This window comes from Halichoerus grypus, chromosome 9 (assembly GCF_964656455.1).
Source record: "Halichoerus grypus chromosome 9, mHalGry1.hap1.1, whole genome shotgun sequence".
Taxonomy (NCBI): Eukaryota; Metazoa; Chordata; class Mammalia; order Carnivora; family Phocidae; genus Halichoerus; species Halichoerus grypus.
In genome coordinates, this window is record NC_135720.1 from 23,030,283 (window position 1) to 23,052,362 (window position 22,080).

The following is a 22,080-nucleotide window of genomic DNA, read 5'->3' on the forward strand; positions in this document are numbered from 1 at the left end:
TTTTTTCTTATTCAGCAGGATTTTTACTTAAAAAAAAAAAAAAAAGAATTGCTACACAAAAGCAACCATGTTGTGTCTGACGAAGGCCGTGAGTCTACCGTGGCAGCCCACCCCCGCAGAGGCTTCTCATAGCACAGCAGAGACTCAGATGCCCCAGAACATTCCTCAGAGCGCTCGAGACCCATCACCAAGCACATCTGCCCTCTGCTGCTACAATCACGAGTTCTCTCTAAAGGATGACAACCGTGCCTGCAAACAGTGTGACCTGACCAGGGAGGAGCAAGGTTCTGCTGACAACCCCCTCTTCCTAAAGCTAAGTGGGGCCAGCTTCATTAGTGGCCCCGTCACACTGCTCAGTCACTTGAAATTGTCACTGTGATGACAAGTCATTCTCTTTCCACATTTATGTGATTGACGTTTCGACCCCAATGTAGGATTTCATAGTTACCTACATCAAATTCAGACCATCTCAAAAGTACACAAAGGAAATTATCTGGGAAGATGCTTTAAAGAAATTTTTGTGTACACATTTCTGGGGTTTGTTTATTCAATCACATTGACTCCTCTCATCTCAAGTGTAGAATAACAAAAGAGGCTTTTAGCTAATGGCTGCAGATAGTAATTTGGAGCATTTTGATCCTTACTGAAAAACAAACTTTGTTACTATGTAATTTTCTGTTAGTTGCTTGATCATTATTCTGGCTATTTTTTCACTTGATAAGAACAGTCTGCTGGGTCGCAGGGTAGCTCTATTTTCAACTTTTTGAGGAACCTCCATACTGTTTTCCACAGTGGCTGCACCAGCTTGCATTCCCACCAACAGTGTGTGAGGGTTCCCCTTTCTCCGCATCCTCGCCAACAATTATTGTTTCTTGTGTCTTTGATTTTAGCCATTCTGACAGGTGTTAGGTGACATCTCATTGCAGTTTTGATTTGCATTTCCTTGATGATGAGTGATTTATAGCAGCATTATTTACAATAGTCAAATTTTAGAAGCAGCCCAAGTGTCCATTGATAGATGGATAGATAAAGAAGATGTGGTATGTATTCATATGATATGGTATGACATACGGTGTACGTATCATAAGATGTGGTATGTATATGCAAACAATAGAATAATATTCAGCCACAAAAAGGAACGAAATCTTGCCATTTGTAACAACATGGATAGAGCTAGAGAGTATAATGCTAAGTGAAATAAGTCAGAGAAAGACAAATACCATATGATTTCACTCATACATGGAATTTAGGAAGCAAAACAAACGAGCAAGGAAAAAAGAGAGAGAGAGAGAGAGACAAGCCAATGAAAAGACTCTTAACTACTGAGAACAAACTAATGGCTACCAGAGGGGAGGCGGGTGGGGGGACGGGTGAAATGGGTGATGGGGATTAAGGAGGGCACTTGTCCTGATGAGCACTGGGTGATGTATGGAAGTGCCAAATCACTATATTGTACACTTGAAATTAATATAACACTGTATGTTAACTAGACTGAAATTAAAAAAAAAAAAAAAGAATAGTTGGCACAATTGGAACCTTGTTTTTTTACCTTTCAGACACATTAATAGTGAAATTGCCAAAAAAAACTTGGCAGACTTGTAAAAAGATTATTTTTCTATGTATTTTTAATCAAATATAAAAATATGCATAAGGTGACATGCCTAACACATAAATATTGATTGCAATGTAATTGATGCTATAGAATAACTGCTCATTCTTTGATCATGAGAAAAATAAACAAACAAACAGAAAGTACAGGATTGCTTTTGCCTAATTACCTACCTGCCTTCTAGAACTGTGCTGTGCTCTGGGCTAGAAAGCACACAATTCAGGCCAGATTGTACTTTCAAAAACATTTCCCCTTTTAGCTATTGATGTATCATAGATATTAGAACAACACTGAGCTTTTAAATAATCTGCTGATATCATCTATTTTTCAGGAGAGAAGGGAGGCTCCTCCCTCAGTGCTCATGACTAAGGCTATCTGTATGGAAACAGGCTCAGGGTTGCTTAGGAATTCATTGGCTCCTGGCTGTTTGTTTCCCATTCTACTTGAAGCGGTAACCTTCAGTCTGCTTGAGATACCATCATTCATCTTCAGAGCCATGGAGTGTCATGCTACATAAAAAGAGGCTATTTTTTGAAACACCTTTAACAGATTCCTATCAAGTAAAGGAAGAGCCAAGGTAACGGTTGCATGTCTAACAGAAAATTAGAACATTCATGTACTTCAAGAGTCTCCCTGGCAGTTTTTTTAATGTGGCTTTAAAAAAAAATGATCAGGTTTTCTTTTGTTTTTTCAAAATACTAAAGTAATATATGTTCATTGTAACAAGATAAATAATTCAGAGCCGTATAAACTTCCACTGCCTTCCCCCTTCTCGTTCCAACCTATGCTCTTGAGGATGACCCATTTTAAAGCCTGATGTGTATCACTCCATGTTTTACTATGATTTTTATATAATCTTAAACACATATATACATAACACATTCTGGTTTTATAACACAACCTATTACAGATCTGATATTGTTCGGCAATTTGCTTTTTAACTTAACATTATTATCACTGACATCTTTCAAAGCCAATATACACAGTTTGACCACATTGTTTTGAGTGGCTGTATAGTATTTCATTGTGTTAACATAAAATAATTTATATAGCCATTCCCCTGTTGAAGAAAAATTAAAGTCTTTGCTGAATATCTGTTACTACAATGTTAGAGTTAACATACTATACATATTTCTGTATATACTATTTATTTCTGTAGGATAGGTACCTACATGTGGGTATCTATCAAAGATGCAAATTCTTAATTTTTAAAAAATGTTGCCTACTTACTCCCCCAAGAGACAGAGCCAACAGTATTAGTGTGTGACCTTTCCCCAACAACTTTGAGAATACTGGATATGGATATTATCAATGTTTCTAAATATTGTCAAGCTAGTGGATTTAAAATATCATGTTTTATTGTTTTAATCTCCACTTCTGTGGGACTAGTTTAAATATTCAGCTGCTGTTTTGTTGTAGTTCTTATTAAAAGTTATATTCATCACTTGTCAAGGGACGAGCTTTTTCTATATTCCTTTTTTAAATCCTGAAGGGCACAGACCTTTATACTGTTTGCTTTGTAAATGCCCCATGAGACTACAGTTGTTAACTTGCCTACTAGAAGACTTAACCTTGCAATTCTATTATTTGAATTAAATGAAGGATGTTATCCAAATCAAACTACAGGATTCTAATTTTTAATCATCTCACCTAAGTTCAATCATAACAATCAAAAGAGGTTTTGTCAACCCTCTACCCTAGCTATCACAGCCAAATTACCAAAACATTAAAAACCAAGGAAGCAACCAAAATCTATACAGATTATCAGTAAAGGGTAACATGGTAAGAGGGTGGCTAAGGGGCACCTTTGAATTAGGAGACAGGAAGGCTTATCTGAGGTGGTAATAATTAAGAGCATAGTGTCAAGAAAGAACCAGGTGTGTGCAGTTTAAGAAGAAGAGGGAATAAGGAGGAATGGTCAAGAAACAGAAGGGCCAACCTATCTAGGAAATAGTAAGGTGGGAGAGAACAGCAGGATATAGTAGGATGGATCGTACAGATAGAAAGTGAAGTCGATTTGGGGATAGGAGGTAGGAGTCAAGAGTCTTGCTCCCACCTGTGAAGTATGAAGCCCATTACATATCCAAGTATGGATGAGGATAAGCAACTCCAGACGTGACTCCAGAGTCAAGGAAGGGGCCAGGGCTGATAATACAGATTTAGGAGACATTGGCATCAAGATGCCACTGAAAGCTACTGGACTCCCTAAGATCACATAGAGGTCATCCAGAGAAGTGAAAACGTCAGAGAGTGCATACACTGAGATACAACATCACAGTTAAGCACCAAATGTTCTTCAAAAATACAGTTAATCAAAATTACACTATGTTGTAAAGGCAGGACTTTGAACATTAGATATGTCTGAAGTTTTGATATGCATTATTTTAGAGAATCTTATACTGAGTTGTAAGGCAAAAATTTTATATTAAAATACCAATAATAATCCCCAAAGCATTTTTTTGAGTTTAGATACTCATGGGTGAAGTGGCAGCATTCTGAGTGAATCATGATTACAGATATATAGATACAAAGTGTTCTGGGTTCATGTGTAAACACAGATTACTATCTGTCAGAAAGCCTTACATGATGCACATAAAGTACTGGGTAATGGAAGGAATTTTTAAAAAAGATTTCTTATGTGAGACAGTAACTTAAAAACAAACTTAAGGACTTTGATTCCCATGACTTTGAGAATGAGTCCCCTCCTTAAATTCTGCAACCTAGGTGCTTCCGTGGCCCCACCCTAGTCCTAGCCAGCTGACTCCTTTTGATTAGTCTGAGAACATGTGTTTCATTTCATTGATTCAAGTGATTAAATAATGAACGTGCATATGTCAATTAAAATATTAACATCAAAAATAAAAAGTCTCAACTTAAGGTCTGAAAAAGCCTTGAAAATTGACAAAGGCCATGACCTAACAAAAACGAAAGTAAATAGACCTCGACTAAAATTTTAATCTCATAATTTATTTTACATCATGTCATTGGTTCTTTGAGGGTCACTTTTCAAAGTTAAGAAAAAGTCCAATACCGTAACCAAGTAAATCCAATGTATATTGAATTTTCAGTTCTCTTCACAAGTTTCTTTCCTCTTTTGGCAATGAAAGTAAAAGAAAGAGTGGCTTTATCATGAAATTGAAACAAATACACAAAAAAACTTCAAAGATCAGTTTTGTTTTGAAGCCATTAAGCAAGTGCCAGGAATTTTCCAAGTTAATAGCTGAAACTCTTAAAATACCCGCTGGCTTGGAAAATCATACTTATATAATAAATAGGAGTTGAATTTCTTAATCTATGAATAAACAATTTTAGCAGATAATCTATTTTCATGATTCATTAAATGTATTATTTTTAACATACAGATATATTATAAATATGGAATGCATGATATCTTGATTAAACCCAAAGTAATAAATACACAAGACTACATGAGTAACGATTTTATTCTAAAAACAAATATAGTATACTGAATGAATACAGCAATTTAAAATAAAGAGTAAAACAAAACGGACTTAAGAGAAATGCAGTTTGCTCAGGCACAAAATCAGATAATGGAGAAACAGTATACTTTTAAATATCATTCACATTCCTCAGGTTGATTGGCTCATTCATATCATTAACTGTTTATAGAAAATTTAGCTTGCAACAACAGCTAAAAGGATCTGGTTTCAAAGTTCAGAAAAAAATTGTAATTACAAAGATTTGATATTTTTATTCCCAAAATGCTATAATTAAAATTAAATTTTTCATGTCATTTTAATCCAACTAAATAAACTTCATGGTCTAAAAACTTAATTTCAAATTTCCTGTCTCATACTGCAACATGGTAAGAAAATCAGGATAAATACACACAACGAAGTCTATACTTTCCATAAATAACTATATGAAAACTTGAAAAGAGAATCGAGTACTGTATATTTATTCAATAGCCAAAGAAAGAGCTAGCACATTTTTAATGTCAGACATGTAGCTATCTCATCATTCAATATGGGCTAGATAAATAAATAAAACTAATAGAAACGCAGCAAAGATTAAAGAAATACACTCATTAGAAAACAGAACAATGATCAAAGTAAGAGTATTCACATAGAAGTCAGAGAGGCCATGGACAGTAAAAGCCTACAAGGACAGTAACAGAAAAAGAAAAAGACAAGTAATAAAGTTGACTTAAATCAGTAGCACAGTTATACTAAAGACAACGCGATCACTATTAAATTCAGGGTTTAAAAGACAAAGAGTCTTACTTACCTGAAAGAGGAACATACACAATACATAAAGCAAGTAAGAACAAAAGAGAACTTGGTTTCCATTTCCAATGACAGTTCCACATTTGATCTGAGTGAAACATCCTGCAATGGAAGAAAGCAACCATCAGGACACTCAGTATTCAGTAAGGCATTAGGACAATCATAGTCCAAGTGTAGGTTTTCAGCAGAGATTGGAAAATAGAAATCGTTTTCAATCTTGCTTCCAAATAAAGAAGGAACTTTAACGATGATAAACCAAATCACCTCTTTTAGGCTAATGAGGCAAAAGAAAAAAAATCCATGCATGTCATTTGCCATTTGGTGGCACCTTCCTTATCAGAGAATATACATAACAGGTGATTTCCCAATGAAGATGGGGAAACATTCAGATAATTCAAGTTCATTTATTAAAAAATAAAGCAATTTCAGTTTCAACCTTCAGCATCACCAGTCACATGCCCATCTGGGTGGCAAGAGGATTTTATACCAACCTCTCCTATAATCTTCCAAAATTTATTTTTTTTTAAAGAATTTTATTTATTTATTTAAGAGAGAGAGAATGAGAAAGAGAGTATGGGGGGGGGTGGGGTCAGAAGGAGAAGCAGACTCCCCACCGAGCAGGGAGCCCTATGTGGGACTCGATCCCAGGACTCCAGGATCATGACCTGGGCCAAAGGCAGTAGCTTAACCAACTGAGCCACCCAGGCGCCCAATAATCTTCCAAAAATTTAGACTTTAAGGAAATGTTGTCATTTTATAACATCTGCTGCTTTACAAATGGAAATATTTAAAATAAAAATAAATTATCCAATTGTCTTCTTTCCCCTAAAATAAAGCAATGAAGCACTAACATTCAAAAAGAATAACTTCTTTATATATAACAATAGCTATCAATGTTTTTGAATGACTAGCAAACACCAAGTATCATAGAACTAGTAAATGACATTAGAGGGAGGGTCGATGCTTTGAAATTTCTCAATTATTTGTCTATACAGTGGTCTCATCTTTAAACTCAAAATTGTACCTAATAATAATTTAGACAGGAACATCCATATTATCTTGGCATCCCACAGTGGTATGATACCTTGCATTGACTCAACCCCATCACAAGAGGCAAGCCTATGAATGGGGCAGCAAGTATAAATGTCAGTCACCATAAGGGCCATAAATGGATTGGTGAGCATGAGAGCCATCAGGCAGGAAGATGGTTAAGTAGCAGTAAGAAATCTCCAGATCTTAAAATCTCCAAAGGGAGTTACCATGGTTCCAGGTGATAATTGAGAGTCTTTTTATTTCTAAAAAGAGAAACAACCAGTAAGATACTGTAGGATCACAGTAATACCTTCTGTGTAGTGCCTGAAGGTTGCTTATCTGGAGTAAATATGTAATACCAAACACAAAACCAGAAAAGTAGGAGAGGGAATACTCAAGTCAGCAAAAATAGACATCAAATGATTCCTCCACTTGCCTCAAGCCTTCATTTCCAATCCATCCTTTACTGTTAGAGACCACCTAAGCAGCAAAGAGAACAAGCTCTAGAGTCAGACAGACCAAGGTTTGCTACTTGTAAGCTATGCAACCCTTGGGAAATTTACTTGACCACCCTGCACCTCCTATTTCTCACCTGTAAAATAGAAATGGCAGTAGAACCTAAACCACAGAGTTGCTGGATGACTAAATCAGATCATGTCTTTTAAGGACAGTGCCTGACACTCAGCACTCAACAAACATTAGCTATTATTATTGCTACTACCATCCCGGGCATTCTAATAGAAGTATGGTTATTCTGTCCGTACTAAAATCAAAAGAAAAGGCTTAAACAAGAACAGACAATAGGATGTCATAAACCAACACCAATCAATTGACTTTGTGACTACTTCTGGATCACCTGGGAACAGAAATGGAATGGATTATTCATGTCTGCCATGAATACAGAAATTTTGAGTAATGTCTGATAACCATGCCATGTTTTTATATTCATCCAACTAGAAGTTCCAGCATCACACAGCTCCTAATGGAAATTCTAAAGTAAGCAAAGCTTAAGATCTGAAGAGTAATTTTCTGTATGGAGGGCATGTTTTAAAATACATCCATCCAAAACAGTTGAAATTTAAAGCAATGTTACTACTTATGAGAAGCAATATGCCACGGTACATCATCATCATAATATAATAATAATGGATGTGAACTCTGGAATAGCAGAATTACAACCTGGTGCCTCTATTTATTGTGTCACTTTAGAGGCAAGTCCTTAAAACGTTGGACTATTTCCTCTTCTGTAAATAGGATATCATCCATCAAAAAGATAAGAGATAATACTGCATGGCACTTGGTAAGGGCTTTAAAAATGGTAGACCATAGGGGCACCTGGGTGGTTCAGTTGGTTAAGCATCTGCTTTTGGCTCAGATCATGATCCCAGGGTCTGGGATGGAGCCCCACATCAGGCTCTCTGCTCAGATGGGAGCCTGCTTCTTCCTCTCTCTCGGCTCCTCCCCCTGCTCGTGCTCTCACTCTCTCTCTCAAATAAATAAATAAAATCTTAAAAAAAAAAAAGAAAGAGTAGACGATAGACTTCTGTTACATGGAAAGTTCACTCATTTGGAAGAATGGGTCCATTTCCCACTGATGTTGGATGAATGAGGTGTTTCCAATTCATGCTATGGATGAATGAGTATGCTTCTAAAAAAAAAAAAAAAAAACACAATTATATATTCAAAGAAGTTTAGAGGTGGGAAGACCGAAGATGAAGTCTAACCTTATATTACAGAGGAGGAAGCTGAGGACCAGGGAAATAAAGGAGCAGAGCCATCAAAACTGGCTGCCTGCATTAACAGTCAGGAGTGTCAGCCCAAGAGAACTCCCAGCTTCTTAATCTTTGTGGCACGTGACAGTTTTCCTTTATCTATATGTAAATAATGGTCCCCTCTTAGATTTATGTGCTCTCTCAACAATCCTCAAGGAATCATGTTAGCTTGGCAACATTCAATTCTATTTATTTCATCACGCAACTTTCTTTTGCTACAACAGGTTCTGACAGTTAGGGATTCCAGACTCAATCCTGAAGCTGTTTTACAAAAGCTGCCTGCAATCCTTTCAGACAAGAGCTGCAAATGATGATCCAGTGCTTTGTGCATTCGAGGTCTCAAGACTCCATCACTTCGTATTGAAAAGGAACCCAGGACAGGGCAAGCACTTGGAACCAAACTTAAACCCCATGACAAGTCAACTTTCATCCAGTTGACTGTTTACTGAAGAACAGAAACAAATTAAGAATAGAACAGAGGAAGGAAAGCACTGTGTGTCTTCTCAGGGGATCACTTAGCAAAGACACATCCCTGAGATTCAAACAACTTTCTCACAAGAACGGAAAATCCTGAACAGGGTTACTAAGGTTCTAAATGGGAACCATAAAAAACATAATGCAATCTTCTATCACTTAAGTTGTAGCCTCAAAGTTCTGAAGAGAGCAAGAACTTTTTTTTTTTTAAGTAAAAGAGTCTTACATAGACTTCTATCGCCTGAACAGAATCTAAAAATTATGCAATAAAACCAATCACTGCACAGGCAAAAATGTTACAAAGCTAAACTACTTGCCCAAGATCACGTAATCCGTGGCGCCAAAACACCCACTGGGTCACCTGGCTTCCAAGTCACCTGCCTCTAACTGCAAACTTGCTCCCCTTTTCAAATGGCATAGGCTACAAAATACAATATGCTTGAGTCCTATTTCAGGAACTCTAGAACTTAACCGTTCTATAGGAATTTTTTAACGCCAGAATGACCCCTTGTAAATGCAACCGAATCCAAACACATCACTAAAATAATCTGTAATCTAGAAAACCTACCATCTTGCACCTCTTTAGTCCTGCAGGATCCCTTAAAAGTCAAATTTAAAGAGAAATTAGTGAAGACATTTTGAAATCAGTGGAGAAATTGACATGGCACTAATTCTTTTACCCACAACGGTCAGAATTACATTCACTCCCCATCTCCCAACTGTATTTCTATGTCAAATCTTATCACAAAGGGGCATGAGGAGTAGCACAGAGTACCTTAATTCTTCTAGAGTGAAAAGAATGTAATTTGGTTTATTCAAGTCTGCTCATAATTGTATTTCTCCTTTTGGTTAAAGATCATGTTCCGAGCCAAAGCAATGAATAAAAAGAGAAAGTGCTATTCTATTACTCAATTCAAGTTCTTTTATTAAGTTGGGTTCACCCCCACTTCAAATAGGTAGAAGAATTTATTCTTCAAATCTGCACAGATCTTGACCCTTATTTGAGCAGAAACATCCCTTGTACCATGACTTGTACCACAATTGAAATTAAAAGGCAACCCTGAGAAACACATCTGAAAAAGAGTACTGTATCAATATCCTGGTTGTGGTATTGTGCAAAATGTTACCACTGGGAGAAACTGGGCAAAGGGTGCATTGGATCTCTACTATTTCTTCCAACTGCATGTCAATCTATAAACTTCTCAATAAAATTTTCAATTAAAAAAGTAAAGCCTGAAACCCTGATGTATATAACTTAACGTTCAGGTGATTCAGGAAAAATACTGTGTGTGTGCATATACAGAGAGTAGTGGGTGGAGGGGAGAAGGATGGAAAATAACAGAAATGGGGTAAACATTTACATTAAGTGATTCTGCATAAAGGATAAACAGGTGTTCTTTGTATTATTCTTGCAACTTTTCTGTAGGTTTAAAATTATTTCTAAATAAATTTCAACACAGCCATCCACATTTACACTGAAGTGTATCAATGTTTATGTCATGATACTCCCATCACTATTACTGTTTCATCATCACCAGTTTGATACAAGTAGCATCTCATTTGGATTTCCTTTATTTGGATTGGCATGTTCAAGTCAGTTTTGTAGTCTCCTATTATAATAGAAATATTTTTCTTACTGATTTGTGAATTCTTTTTACCAATCCTATACGAAATATGTTCAGCCTTTGTCATATTTGCTACAAATGTTTTAAACACAGTAATCTTGAAGTTTTCCTTAGGGCATTCCAAGTAATTCCATCCTGAGTAATGCTTATAAGGGAAAGTAAGATGATACTCAGGTAGCCACATTCAAGTTTTACTGGCATTTTTAGTTACCACTGAAAAGTCCTTTAAATATTATCACCCCAGTCACCCAGTATGCATCTTGATGCCATCCAATGTAGATAATATAATAATGGCATCCAATCAGAAACGAAATGGAAAGATATGGGGGGTTTTTTGCCTAAGCATGCCACACACATCGAACAAAGTCTTACTCTATTTAGTCTAAAGTCTGAATTGTCTCTAGAAACTTTTAATCATCCCATCAGAAATGTAAACTCTGTAAGAGATGGGCAGTTAGAAAAATGGTCAAGTTTAAGGAAGTGGTTGTCAGTTTATTTTTAATGTATAAACTGATTCTCTTTCAAATCATTATTTCCAGAAATCAGAGTGACGTGTCCAGTTAGGCAGTAAAACTACAAGCTTCTAATATTTCCCATAAGCCAAGAGACAATAGCCTCATTCACCATTCACACTGGAAAAGCACAATGTCATGTAATTTATATAAGCCATAAATGGAACGAACAGGAGCTTCATGAAGTTTGAAACCAGTTAACACAAGTCTTGCTAAATCTATTAAATTTCTTAGGATATGAAAAATATGTAGTCACTACAACTCCAAATATATTTATAAAATCTGTAATTTCATAACCTGAATGTCACAATATATTAATACTTTCTTCACAAAGAGCAGGCAGAAAATATCTTAGTTTGTGAGCTTGAACCCATTAAAATTAAAACTTAAAAGATAATAGTTTGTGTTCCCCATTTTAACATTTTTCAACAAGATAGTAAGAATATTTACTTTGGAAAGGTTGGTATTATTTCCATATTTTCTAACACACTAATATCTAAAAAGAATCTGATCTTAAGCTATTCCGTTATGAGTTATAAACAGCAAAATGGAGAGAGAAACAGTTATAATCTGGCAAGAAATGGAAAAACTTTCAGTCAAAAAAGCTCAATAAAGAAACTCAAATCAGGGTACTAAACTCTGTATTTTATGTGATTAAATATTCATATTTTTACTCTATATGACAAAAGAAGTTTTAGTCATACGCAATTCAAATGGGCTATATAACTTAACTGCATAATGAGGAATTCTGTACATTACCTGTTGATCAGTTTCACGTTTTATTTTAAAAATTGGTATTCACACTTTTTTTCATTTTCCATGAGACCTAAATTACCTAGGAAAGCTGAAAGGAAGCTACACAAATACCTGCTGTTAAAAACCTTACTATATTTTTAGGAAAAACTGAAGTTTAAAACAAATTCACATTCATTCAAAATGTGTCGCCTGTATATGAGAACCAGTCTTATGTGGGACTGTTGGCTGGATCCCAAGATAAATTACTTCAGGTTATACCTTGCTGATTCCACTGGCATAAATGAAACCTTAAAAGTCACAGGTGTGGAATTACTTCACATGCAGTTTTAATAAAAATACTAGTTGTTTTCTAATTATACTGCTCACTACCAGGAACAGAGGGGTAGAGTGCTAGGCTTGTGGGCACTACTCTTTTCCTGTTTTAAAACCGTGTGCTGAGTGGGGAGAGGAGGAGAAGCTGCAAGGAAGGAAAAGACAGGGCCTGAGGCTCATGTCTTTTCCCAGGTATTAAGCTGAAAGAGGAAATTTTAATGGAAATACTTAAGGATCCAGTAGCTGGGGAAGGGAGGGTGACTATCAATCTCTAGAAACACTTGTATATTAGTGGAAGGGAGTAAAATCTCTGTCAGGGTATCTGCTCAAGATTAAGTAAAACATCAGAGGGAAAATTACATATTACAAGAAAAAGCCACTGCCGAACTGGCCACAAAAATAGGCCCTTTTTAGAGCAATCTTCCTTTTTGCATTCTGGAAGGCCCAGGCCCTGCTGGGTGGCCCTTTCGCGGGGTCGCTCTGAGGAACCTCACCACTTCGTTGGTAACTCCATAAAATCAAAACCTTTTAGGTTTCTCTGACCATTCATAGCTCTATGTCCCCCACTTCTAATTCAAGGCAAGTCGCCTCCCAGGTCTCATCCCGTGAAATGGCATATTCCTTCATTACTTTTTAATCTACAAAATACAACCAAGAAACTTTTCTGCGCGTTTTTTTTTTTTTAAAGAAACAATTCAAATAACCCAAAGATCCAAGAATAACTTCTACAGTCAAGGGTGATAATGTGTAAAGTCAACATTTTCTCGGTATACGAGTACCTTTCCAAGGCCCCAGGTGTTGATCCAGGATCCCTCTTTCTTGGCAGGGCAAGGCCCCTGGATAGAGGAGCCGCGCCTGTTACTCCTTGTTTAATTTGACTCGAAAACACGTTTTCCCCATTCTTGAAGCCCTGCCCTTTTTATTATGCTTTACACCGCCCAAATGTGAGGTTTACCTCTCCCTGGGGAAAAAAAAAGCAAGCCGCACACACATGTCACAGCTCTCCCCGGCAATACCAGCTCACTCCTCAGCGCCTCAGGAGTCAAACTGAAGACAAACCGGTTTATTCTGTCAAAGTAGTCCTTACACAATCATTTAGTTGAGGTGGGGGTGGGAGGGGTAGATACAAGTAAAGGTGTGAAGGAATTCTCAGCTGAAAGGTGAGACTTACATGTTGGCATCACTGCGCTGAGGTCCCCAGGGGCCGCACGGTCATGGTCCACAGTCTTTCCCTGGTTCTGATGCTCCGAGTTCCCCAATGGAGACCCCGGGCGCCCGAGCGGAGCGCGGCGGCCGGACCCTCCTTCACGCTCTTTCTGGAGAGTTCATCGGGGTTTCCCGGCAGTCACTCCACGCCCGCGCTCGGGGCGGCGCAAGGTGGAAGGCCCGCGCGGCGGAGTTCAAGTGCGGATCTTCGCGGTAGGGGGAGGGCGGGGCGGCAGGTTCCCCCTTACAGACAAGTTAAAGAAAAGTTAGGGCGAGAAGGTGAGGACGGTTGGGTCTGCCTCTGAGCTGGTGCTGGGTGCTCGAGGTGATCTGGGCCGGGCGGGGGTGGGGGGTCTGACCCGGCAAGTCCTCGCCCCCGCCCGCGGGAGGCGGCACGTGGTCACCCCTTTGTGGCTCTCGTTCCCCCCGCCCCGCCCCGCCCCGCCCGCCGGCTCCAGCAGCTCCCAGCGCCCGTCCCCTCGGCCCGAGCTGGGGGCTCAGGTGCGGCTGCCCCGGCGGTGCGCGGCGTCTGGCCGGGCCCCACGCGGCCCTGGGGCGGCCCCAGTCTCGACGCTCCGCTGCGGGGGCCGTCCCCAAAGCGCGGCTGCCCCACCCAGGATCGCCTGCCCCGGGGCAGAAAGGGAGAAGTCAGACTGCGAGGCGGGAGAGGCGCTCCCCCAACGGGCAGCCGGGTCGGGATGAGCGATTGGCGCTGGGCCGCGCTAGGCTCCCAGCGGGGGGAGGGGACGGGGCGGACCCGAGGTCACCAGAAAGTCGTGAGCCCTGAATTCAGGAGTCTTCTCCGCGCGAGAAAGGAGAAGCTCGGAATGCGGGCGGCGATGTGGGCATCTCCTCCCCGTCTGCTGGGATTCCGCGCTCTCACCCACCCAGGACCCCGCACGGGACCCCTCCACCAAGCTCCCGGGCCGCCGCCTTGCTTTACTTTTCTTGTTCTTTTCTGTCCCTTTGCCTTCCCTGCTCTCTTCCTTTTCTTCTGTTTTCTTTCACCTCTCTCCTCTCTTTTTTCTTTCTTCGTTCTCTTGTTCTTTTTCCTTCTAAAAATCGGAGTGAAGGGAGAGTCTGTGTGTTTCCCGGTACCATCACCTCATCTCGTGGTCTCTGCGGGGAAAGGGGATGGTCTCCCACCACACCCTCCTCCACCGAGGATGAAGACCAGACGTAAGAGGAGGCTGAGAAGGCGACAGTTCCAGTGTAACTATTCCCACCACCGCACCCACACAGATACACCCACTACCTGCTCCCCCTGATTTGCTGACACCTATAGTTCCATAAATAGTCATCATTTTGGCTTAGAATTTTGTCTTCTTCATTACATGCCTCTAAATACCCCCCAAGGAGTGGTAATACGTAAAACCTTTGCCACTGCCTTTAGTTTGAGTTGTTCAAATCCCTTCGGGAAAGAAGTGTTTGAAGGGGGAGTGGGTGCTGTGATATGAGGTGGAAACAGACGGGGGGGGGGTCTGAAAGTGGGTGCAGTCGGATTCAGTGAAAGCAAAACCTGGCAGGACCAGTGGCAAAATGCTTGGTCCACAGTTTTGGCTGATACCGTCCTGCTAGAACCCTCTCTACTGCTTCACTAGGACTTAGAGATGGGACTAGATAAATTGCACTTTCTTTTAAAATCACCATAAAAAAAAAAAAAAAGAAGAAGGGATATTAACAGGGGGCTGGGAAAATGTTCACATAACATTTCATTCAGCAATATTGATTTGCAAATACAAATCCAGTTACTCATTGGGGAAAGTGCACTGCTTGGACTCCAGGGCTCCTACAAGTAGCTGGCAGGCAAAAAGATCTGGAAGCACCTCCTCGGTGATGAGAAGAGAGAAAAAAAGGACTCACACTTGGAAAGTAGCTCCCTTCCCTTTGTGAACTGCCGGAGTTAATGCTCCTGAAATGCTGGAGGCAAATCTTCCGGTGACAGAGCTGGATTACACATCCAGAGTGAGAACAGCCCAGTTTGAACTGTGAGCATGCACACGCATACATGAACAGGCCACACAAAGAAGTGCCAAAGAAATTTATATAACGTTGATGGGCTAGTGATAGAAAATTGTTGGGGTGGAAAAAAAGTAGAGCAGGACTTGAGCATAGACAGCTACTGGCAGAAAGGAAGCTGGAACACTGCCACCAAATTCAGAGGCCTGAAAGTCCAGGGTGTGCTCTTCTAGTGACTTTTATCAGCATTTATTTTGATGAATAAACAGTATAATTAATAGAGACATTGAATTTAGCACTTAAGGGAAACTGAAGTTTCTCCTTCCAGGGCTCTCTTATTACAGAACGGGAAATGAGACCCAGAGATGTGAGGTCTGCACTAACTAGCTGGAAGTGGCCAGGGGCTAGGATCCAGTTCTTACAATTCAAATCAGTCTCTATGACATCAGACTGTCCTAGGAAAATTTAAGTGCCACTCACAGAATTTTCTTTAGAGCAACAATATTTATTATTTCACGGTTCTCAGGTGCAGTAATCTGAGGGCAACTTAGCCCAGTGTCTCACAAGACTGGCTAAGGCTGCAGTCTCATCTGAAGGCATGACCAAGGAGTGAGCTGCTTCCAAGCTCATGTGTGTAGTTGTTCCCCTCGGAATTTTAAAGCTAGGGAACATAAGGGCAAACAATGAAATATAACTGTTTTAGGGCTCTTCAGAGAAACAGAATGAACAGGATGTATATGTACATATAAAGACAGATTTAAGGAATTGGCCCATGTGGTTGTGGGGGTACAAGTTCAAAATCTGCAGGGTAGGCCTGCAGGCTGGAGACTCAGGGAAGAGTTAAAGTCCAAGTCCAAAGGCAGTCTGCTGGCAGAATTCCTTCTTGATGGCAGGAGGTGAGTCTTTGTTCTATGAAGACCTTCCACTGACTGGATGAGGCCCACCTACCTTGTGGAGAGGAATGTGCTTTACTCAATGTCCACTGATCTAAATGTTAATCTCGTTTAAAAAACATCTTCACATAGGGGCTCCTGGGTGGCTCAGTCGTTAAGTGTCTGCCTTCGGCATGATCCCAGGGTCCTGGGATTGAGCCCCGCATTGGGTTCCCTGCTCCGCAGGAGGCCTGCTTCTCCCTCTCCCACTCCCCCTGCTTGTGTTCCCTCTCTTGCTGTCTCTCTCTCTGTCAAATAAATAAATAAATAAATAAATAAATAAATAAATAAATCTATCTTAAAAAAAAAAAATCTTCACAGAAACATCCAGAATAATGTTTGACCAAATATCTGGACGCTATGGCCCAGCCATGTGGACATATAAAATTAACTATCATAGTAACTGAAGCAAATGTACATATGCCTAGAAGATAGGAGTAGTATATTTACATGTGCCATTATATGCTAAAATGTTCATAAACGTATATATTATTTCTATATGATTACATGAATCATAGTAAAATATTTCTTGAGAAAGGGCCCGTCGTTCATCAGCACATTAGTAAAATCTGTGTATTTTGATATTTCTGTCCTTGAACTGAGGATTTGTTCTTTTCTTTGAAAGAGCTTATTAGGGGGTCGCCTAGGTGGCTCAGTTGGTTAAGCATCTGCCTTCGGCTCAGGTCAGGATTTCAGGGTCTGGGGATCAAACCCCGCATCGGGCGGGCTCCCTGCTCTGCGGGGAGTCTGCTTCTCCCTCTCCCTCTGACCCTCCTCCCTGCTTGTGCATGCGCTCTCTCTCTCTCTGTCTCAAATAAGTAAAATCTTTTAAAAAATAAGAAAGAGCATGTTAGGGAAAGGGAGAATGAACAGGAAAGTACATGATCTTTTAATGCAACAACCTGAGTTCAAAACTTGTTCCTGTAATTTACCAGCACTATGAACTCTGGCAGTTTACTATGTAAACTATAAACCTGATTTGTAATAATACTTATAATGTTTAACTCATGGGGTCATTAGGCAGCTTCAGTAAGATAACGAGACAGAGCACCCAGCATATTTCCTGGAATTTGGTAATATCAGTTGCCTCTGCCTGCCTCAGGCATCATCCTAAAACTGAAAGTGCCAGGACCACATTCCTTTGCACACAGGAATCCTCTGACAACATTCCAGACAAAATGAATATTGAACATCTGTTTCAATCCTTAGCATTGATGAACACTCAACTATGAGAAACTTCCTCTTTCTGTTGATTGAATCAAACATTCATGCCATCAACTTCCATTCAGAACAAGGACATTCTATCTTCCACAAAAAGCCTTTCAAATATCTGAAGACAGCTAGCATCTCTCTCTACTCAGCTTTTCCTTATTCAGTTTCCACAGCCGTGGTTATTTTACCCATTCAGTGCCTGGCTCCTCATTACACATGGGATTTACCCTTTCCTATGGAAACGGGAATCAATATCAGCTCTCTTGACAATCTACTCAAAGTGGATGCCACAGCCCCTGGTAACAGTGAGATTCTTACCTTTCCTGAACTGGATATTACCCTTGTGTAAATAAAAGTTGATATTGACCTTTTAAACACCCACATAAAATATTTGTAGTAGGAATAGGAGTACCTATTATTATATTGATCTTCTACTATGTGGCAGGGAGTGTATTAATTTTATGCTACAAAGCTAGTTGTTCAAGATATGTATCTTAATTTATAAATAATTCAACCCAATTTCTGTTTTAATCTCTCATTCTGCCTTAATCAATTTGATTCCTCTCCCTTTCACCAGGCTAGTTGCTTTCTTCAGCAGGAAAGGTAGAAAAACAGGGTCCTTGATTTATCTGTGTCAGCAGACATCAACCTCTCCGGTCCCTGGTCATCAGTCCACACAGGTTGTCAATCTTGTCAATGAGGCCCCTCCAGGTTTATAACTCTCTTTTGACTTCCTGATGGGCCATGACTGTCCATCAGCCTAGTCTCTCCAAGCAGTCCTTCCCATTCTAGGCACTTGGCCCCTCTCTGGAATCTTATAGAAATGGGAGAGGCAGCATGCAGGAAACCACTCAGCTCTCTGCTCTAATACACCCACAATCTCTCTTACTTCCCCTTCCTACCTGAGAAGGGAGATAGCTTTTCTTTCTCTGCTGTGTCTCAACATTTCATCTGTATCTCCACTCCTCTCAGTTCTCTTGGTGTGATGCTTTAGGGTATGAAAAACAAATCCAGACATCCTAAATCCTTTCTGTTTTTTCTTCTCTGCCTCATTATTTCCAGAAGCTGTGAGCATACATCAGCTTGAAGCTTGAACAGAGAGAAGGGGAGATAAATAAAGGGAAAAAGGAAAACACAAAGTTAATCTCACAAAAATATCATGCCTCCACAAATTCAAATGTTTTGCAAATGATTATTCTTCCTTCCTATTTAAAGATAGGAGATTAGGGGCTCCTGGGTGGCTCAGATGGTTAAGCGTCTGCCTTCGGCTCAGGTCATGATCCCAGGGTCCTGGGATCGAGCCCCACGTCTGGCTCCTGGCTTGGCGGGGAGCCTGCTTCTCCCTCTCCCTCTGCCTCTCCCCCTGCTTGTGCTCTCTCTCTCTCTGTATCTCTCTGTCTCAAATGAATACATAAAATATTTAAAAATAAATAAAGATAGGAAATTAAAGTTCAAAGTGTTTAAGCAACTTACCCAAGATCACACAGCAAGCAAGGAAAAGCTGAGCCCACGCCAGTCTGAGTGATTTCCAATATTGTACTTTTCCCACATGGCCTCTCCTCGCTGTTGGCCCCACTTATCTTTTCACATAAGGTGTCACCAGGTCAGACAGCCCATCCTGCCCTCATGCAATAATCAGAATCCATGTCAGGGAGCCTAATACATTTTATCTTGTTGCATTCAATCCAGTGCATCAGTTTGGAGAAATCAGTTTGAAATTTGATTCCTTTATTAATCTTGTTAATAATCTTTTCCAAGTTTTTGTTACATGAAAATTTAATAATTATATTTCCTATATTTGAATCATAAATGACAATACTGACCCAAGCAAAGCCCTGTGAGGGACCCGCTACCTAATACTGATCTACTAATAATCAATGTTGGAAGACACACATTTTCAACCTGTTCTTATCTGACTTGCTTTACTCTTATACCATCTATTTTCCCCAGCTGGGGCCCCCAGATGATCACAGGGCACTATATACATCAGGAAATTCATATAGCTTTTATACTCTCCTGATCTGCTTACCAATCTAGACGTTCTAGTTTTCATCCGTGAGTGTGAGTTTGGGGATAGGACTTATTCTTGGTGAGCTCTTACTGGCTCTTAGTAATAGCTCCTTCTGTTCAAGTGCTCAAAAGTTATCTTTTGTATAACCCAGCCTTGACAATGTCTAGGAGAAACATCAAGTTCCTTAGATTCTACTTCCCACAAATCCCTTTTTCCTATGATAAAATCAAAACAAATTAGTTATTGTTTTAAAGCTGACATGACATGCATTGTGCGTCTGATTCTCATAGTCTTTGGTGACTAATGTAGGCTGCTGTGAATTTCATGCACTGGCAGCTAGTTCTGTAGTCTTCCATTGATAATAAAAATATTAATATTCACAGCAATTACCACCATTAGAGCTGCCCATGCACCTGACACTCTATTGAGATAATTACATGCAGTAACTCCTTTACTCTTCACACCAGCACGATAGATACCGAGATTTGGCTTAAAAGAGCCTAGGCCATCAGAACTTAAACTCAGTTTTTTCTAACTCAGCTCCTATACCCTTGACCAGTCAATCCAGGTCTAGCTATATTTGCTTGGAACATTTACACAGAGGTTTGAGTGTACAGTCTGGTCAGAAGAAATGCAAGCAACATAGATATGGATCCAGGAAGTACAAGCTTACAGGTGTTCCCGCCATTGTGTTACCCTGCTTTTAAAAGTACTCCAAAATCAGCTTTCATTAGCAGTGTGGGCATTAGTTAATGTGTCTGAGAATCCAGCTGAATATATAAACTTCACAGTTTCAAAAACTGGGACACAATCCTGAACTATATAAGAAGAGCAAATGTAAACGAATGCAATTAGGAGAGCTACATTCATCCAAATAATTATTAATTTCCCTTTCATTCATTTATTCACTCATCAATAAAAATGTTGATTGCCTACTTTATGTCAAGCATTGTTCTAAGCACTTCATTATAGCAATGGGTAAAAACAAAGTCTCTGCTTTCATTGAGCTTAAATTCCACTTGGGGTGGGAGGGATGGTAAGTGGTAATGTAATAAAAAATAGATTTAGAGTATACAGATGGGGGTAAGTTCCATGAAATAAAAGCAAGGAGGGATTTTAAAAGATTGTGATGACAGGTGTTATTTTCTACAGAGTGGTCAGGGATAGCCTCTCTGATAAGATGTCATCATAAAAGAAATGTGAATTAAGTGGAGAATAGAACCAGGCAGTTATACAAAGGGAGAGTGTTCCAATCAGGAAGGATAAGCAAGTGCAAATGCCCTGTAGTATTATAGGCTTGGCCTGCATAGCAGAGCAAGGAGAACAGAGAGGCAGGACTTGAAGGGAAAAGAGGGAATGAGATCTGAGAGAGCAAAAGGTCAATTTTTTGTTGTTGTTACAGGCAAGAGAACAGACAATGGATTTTTTTGTAGGATAAGTAAATATTGGAATAATTTTGAATAGACAAAATTGTTGTCTGACATGTTGGAAAATAGAAACTAGGGAGTTCAAAAGTGGAAGCACAGAGACTATTTAGTAGGCTGCATCATCAAAGAAAGAGATAATAATGATTTGAACTAGGGTAATAGAAATGGAAGTGGTGAAAAGTTATTGGACTTGGGATATTTTGAAGGTGATTTGCTGATAATTGGATCTGGAGCCGAAATGGGAGTACTCTGGCATTTTCACTTCTATAGCTGAGTGAGTTGAGCTGCTAATACCTGAGGGAGCGGACTGAGGGAGAAGCAGGTGTGGGAGGGAAATCAAGAGGTCAGTTTTAGAGATGGTAAGTCTGAGACTATTAAATTAACAATCTAATACATGCAACTATCACACTGCTTGAAATATATTAGGTGCTTGATAAAAGTTAATTACTTAATTAAGCAAGCAAGCATTGCATTCTAAGATTTTTCTTGAGATCTCTGTCAAGGTTCTTTGGCAATTGTTTGTAGAATAAACTTTCACAGAAGAGTGAGAAGTTTCATGAAGTCATGAAGAATAGGTTTGATTCTCAGCAACAGAGGAACAGAGTGAGAATTTGAAGCAGTGGGACTGTTTTAATCACAATGTAGGAAATGATGATAAATACTTGAGGGCAAGCGAGGAAATGACCTGGCTACAGTCATAGATTCTAGAGGCTGATAAGGAGTGAAAGGCTAATTGATGGCAGATTGTGGAAGGCTTGAAGGGTCAGACTAAAGAGTTTGACTTATTTTTAATTGTCTTCTGTTTTTGTTTATCTTGTTGGCAAGGGAGCCACAGGATGAAAGTAATGTTTGTAGAGAATTAATCAGGATGGACTATAGTAGAGAAGATTTATGCAAGAGGAGGACTGTAGTAGCTCTGAGTGAGAAAATAAATATTTTGGGAACAATGGAAATGGAAAGCAAGCACCAGGTTCAAGAGGCTTATGAAGGCAAG

The 22,080-nt window shown here is 39.6% G+C and overlaps 1 protein-coding gene across 7 annotated transcripts in view; it reads right to left on the reverse strand.

The window, feature by feature from the left end:
- Positions 1 to 13,970, reverse strand: part of ADGRG6 (adhesion G protein-coupled receptor G6) — a 136,853-nt gene extending 122,883 nt beyond the window's left edge. For 6 of the 7 annotated variants that reach the window (XR_013441071.1, XM_036106670.2, XM_078054652.1 and 3 more), the window contains exons 1-2: positions 13,511 to 13,970; positions 5,858 to 5,958 (exon numbers count right to left, since the gene is read on the reverse strand). Coding sequence is in view for 6 of the 7 variants with exons in the window: in XM_036106670.2 (XP_035962563.2) it covers positions 5,858 to 5,958; positions 13,511 to 13,512 (103 nt within the window). In the remaining variant the exon portion in view is untranslated. Of the gene's footprint in view, positions 1 to 5,857; positions 5,959 to 13,118; positions 13,235 to 13,510 lie in introns of those variants that run through there. The other variant, XM_036106669.2, reaches the window with a different exon arrangement.
- Between the last annotated feature and the right edge of the window lie 8,110 nt (positions 13,971 to 22,080).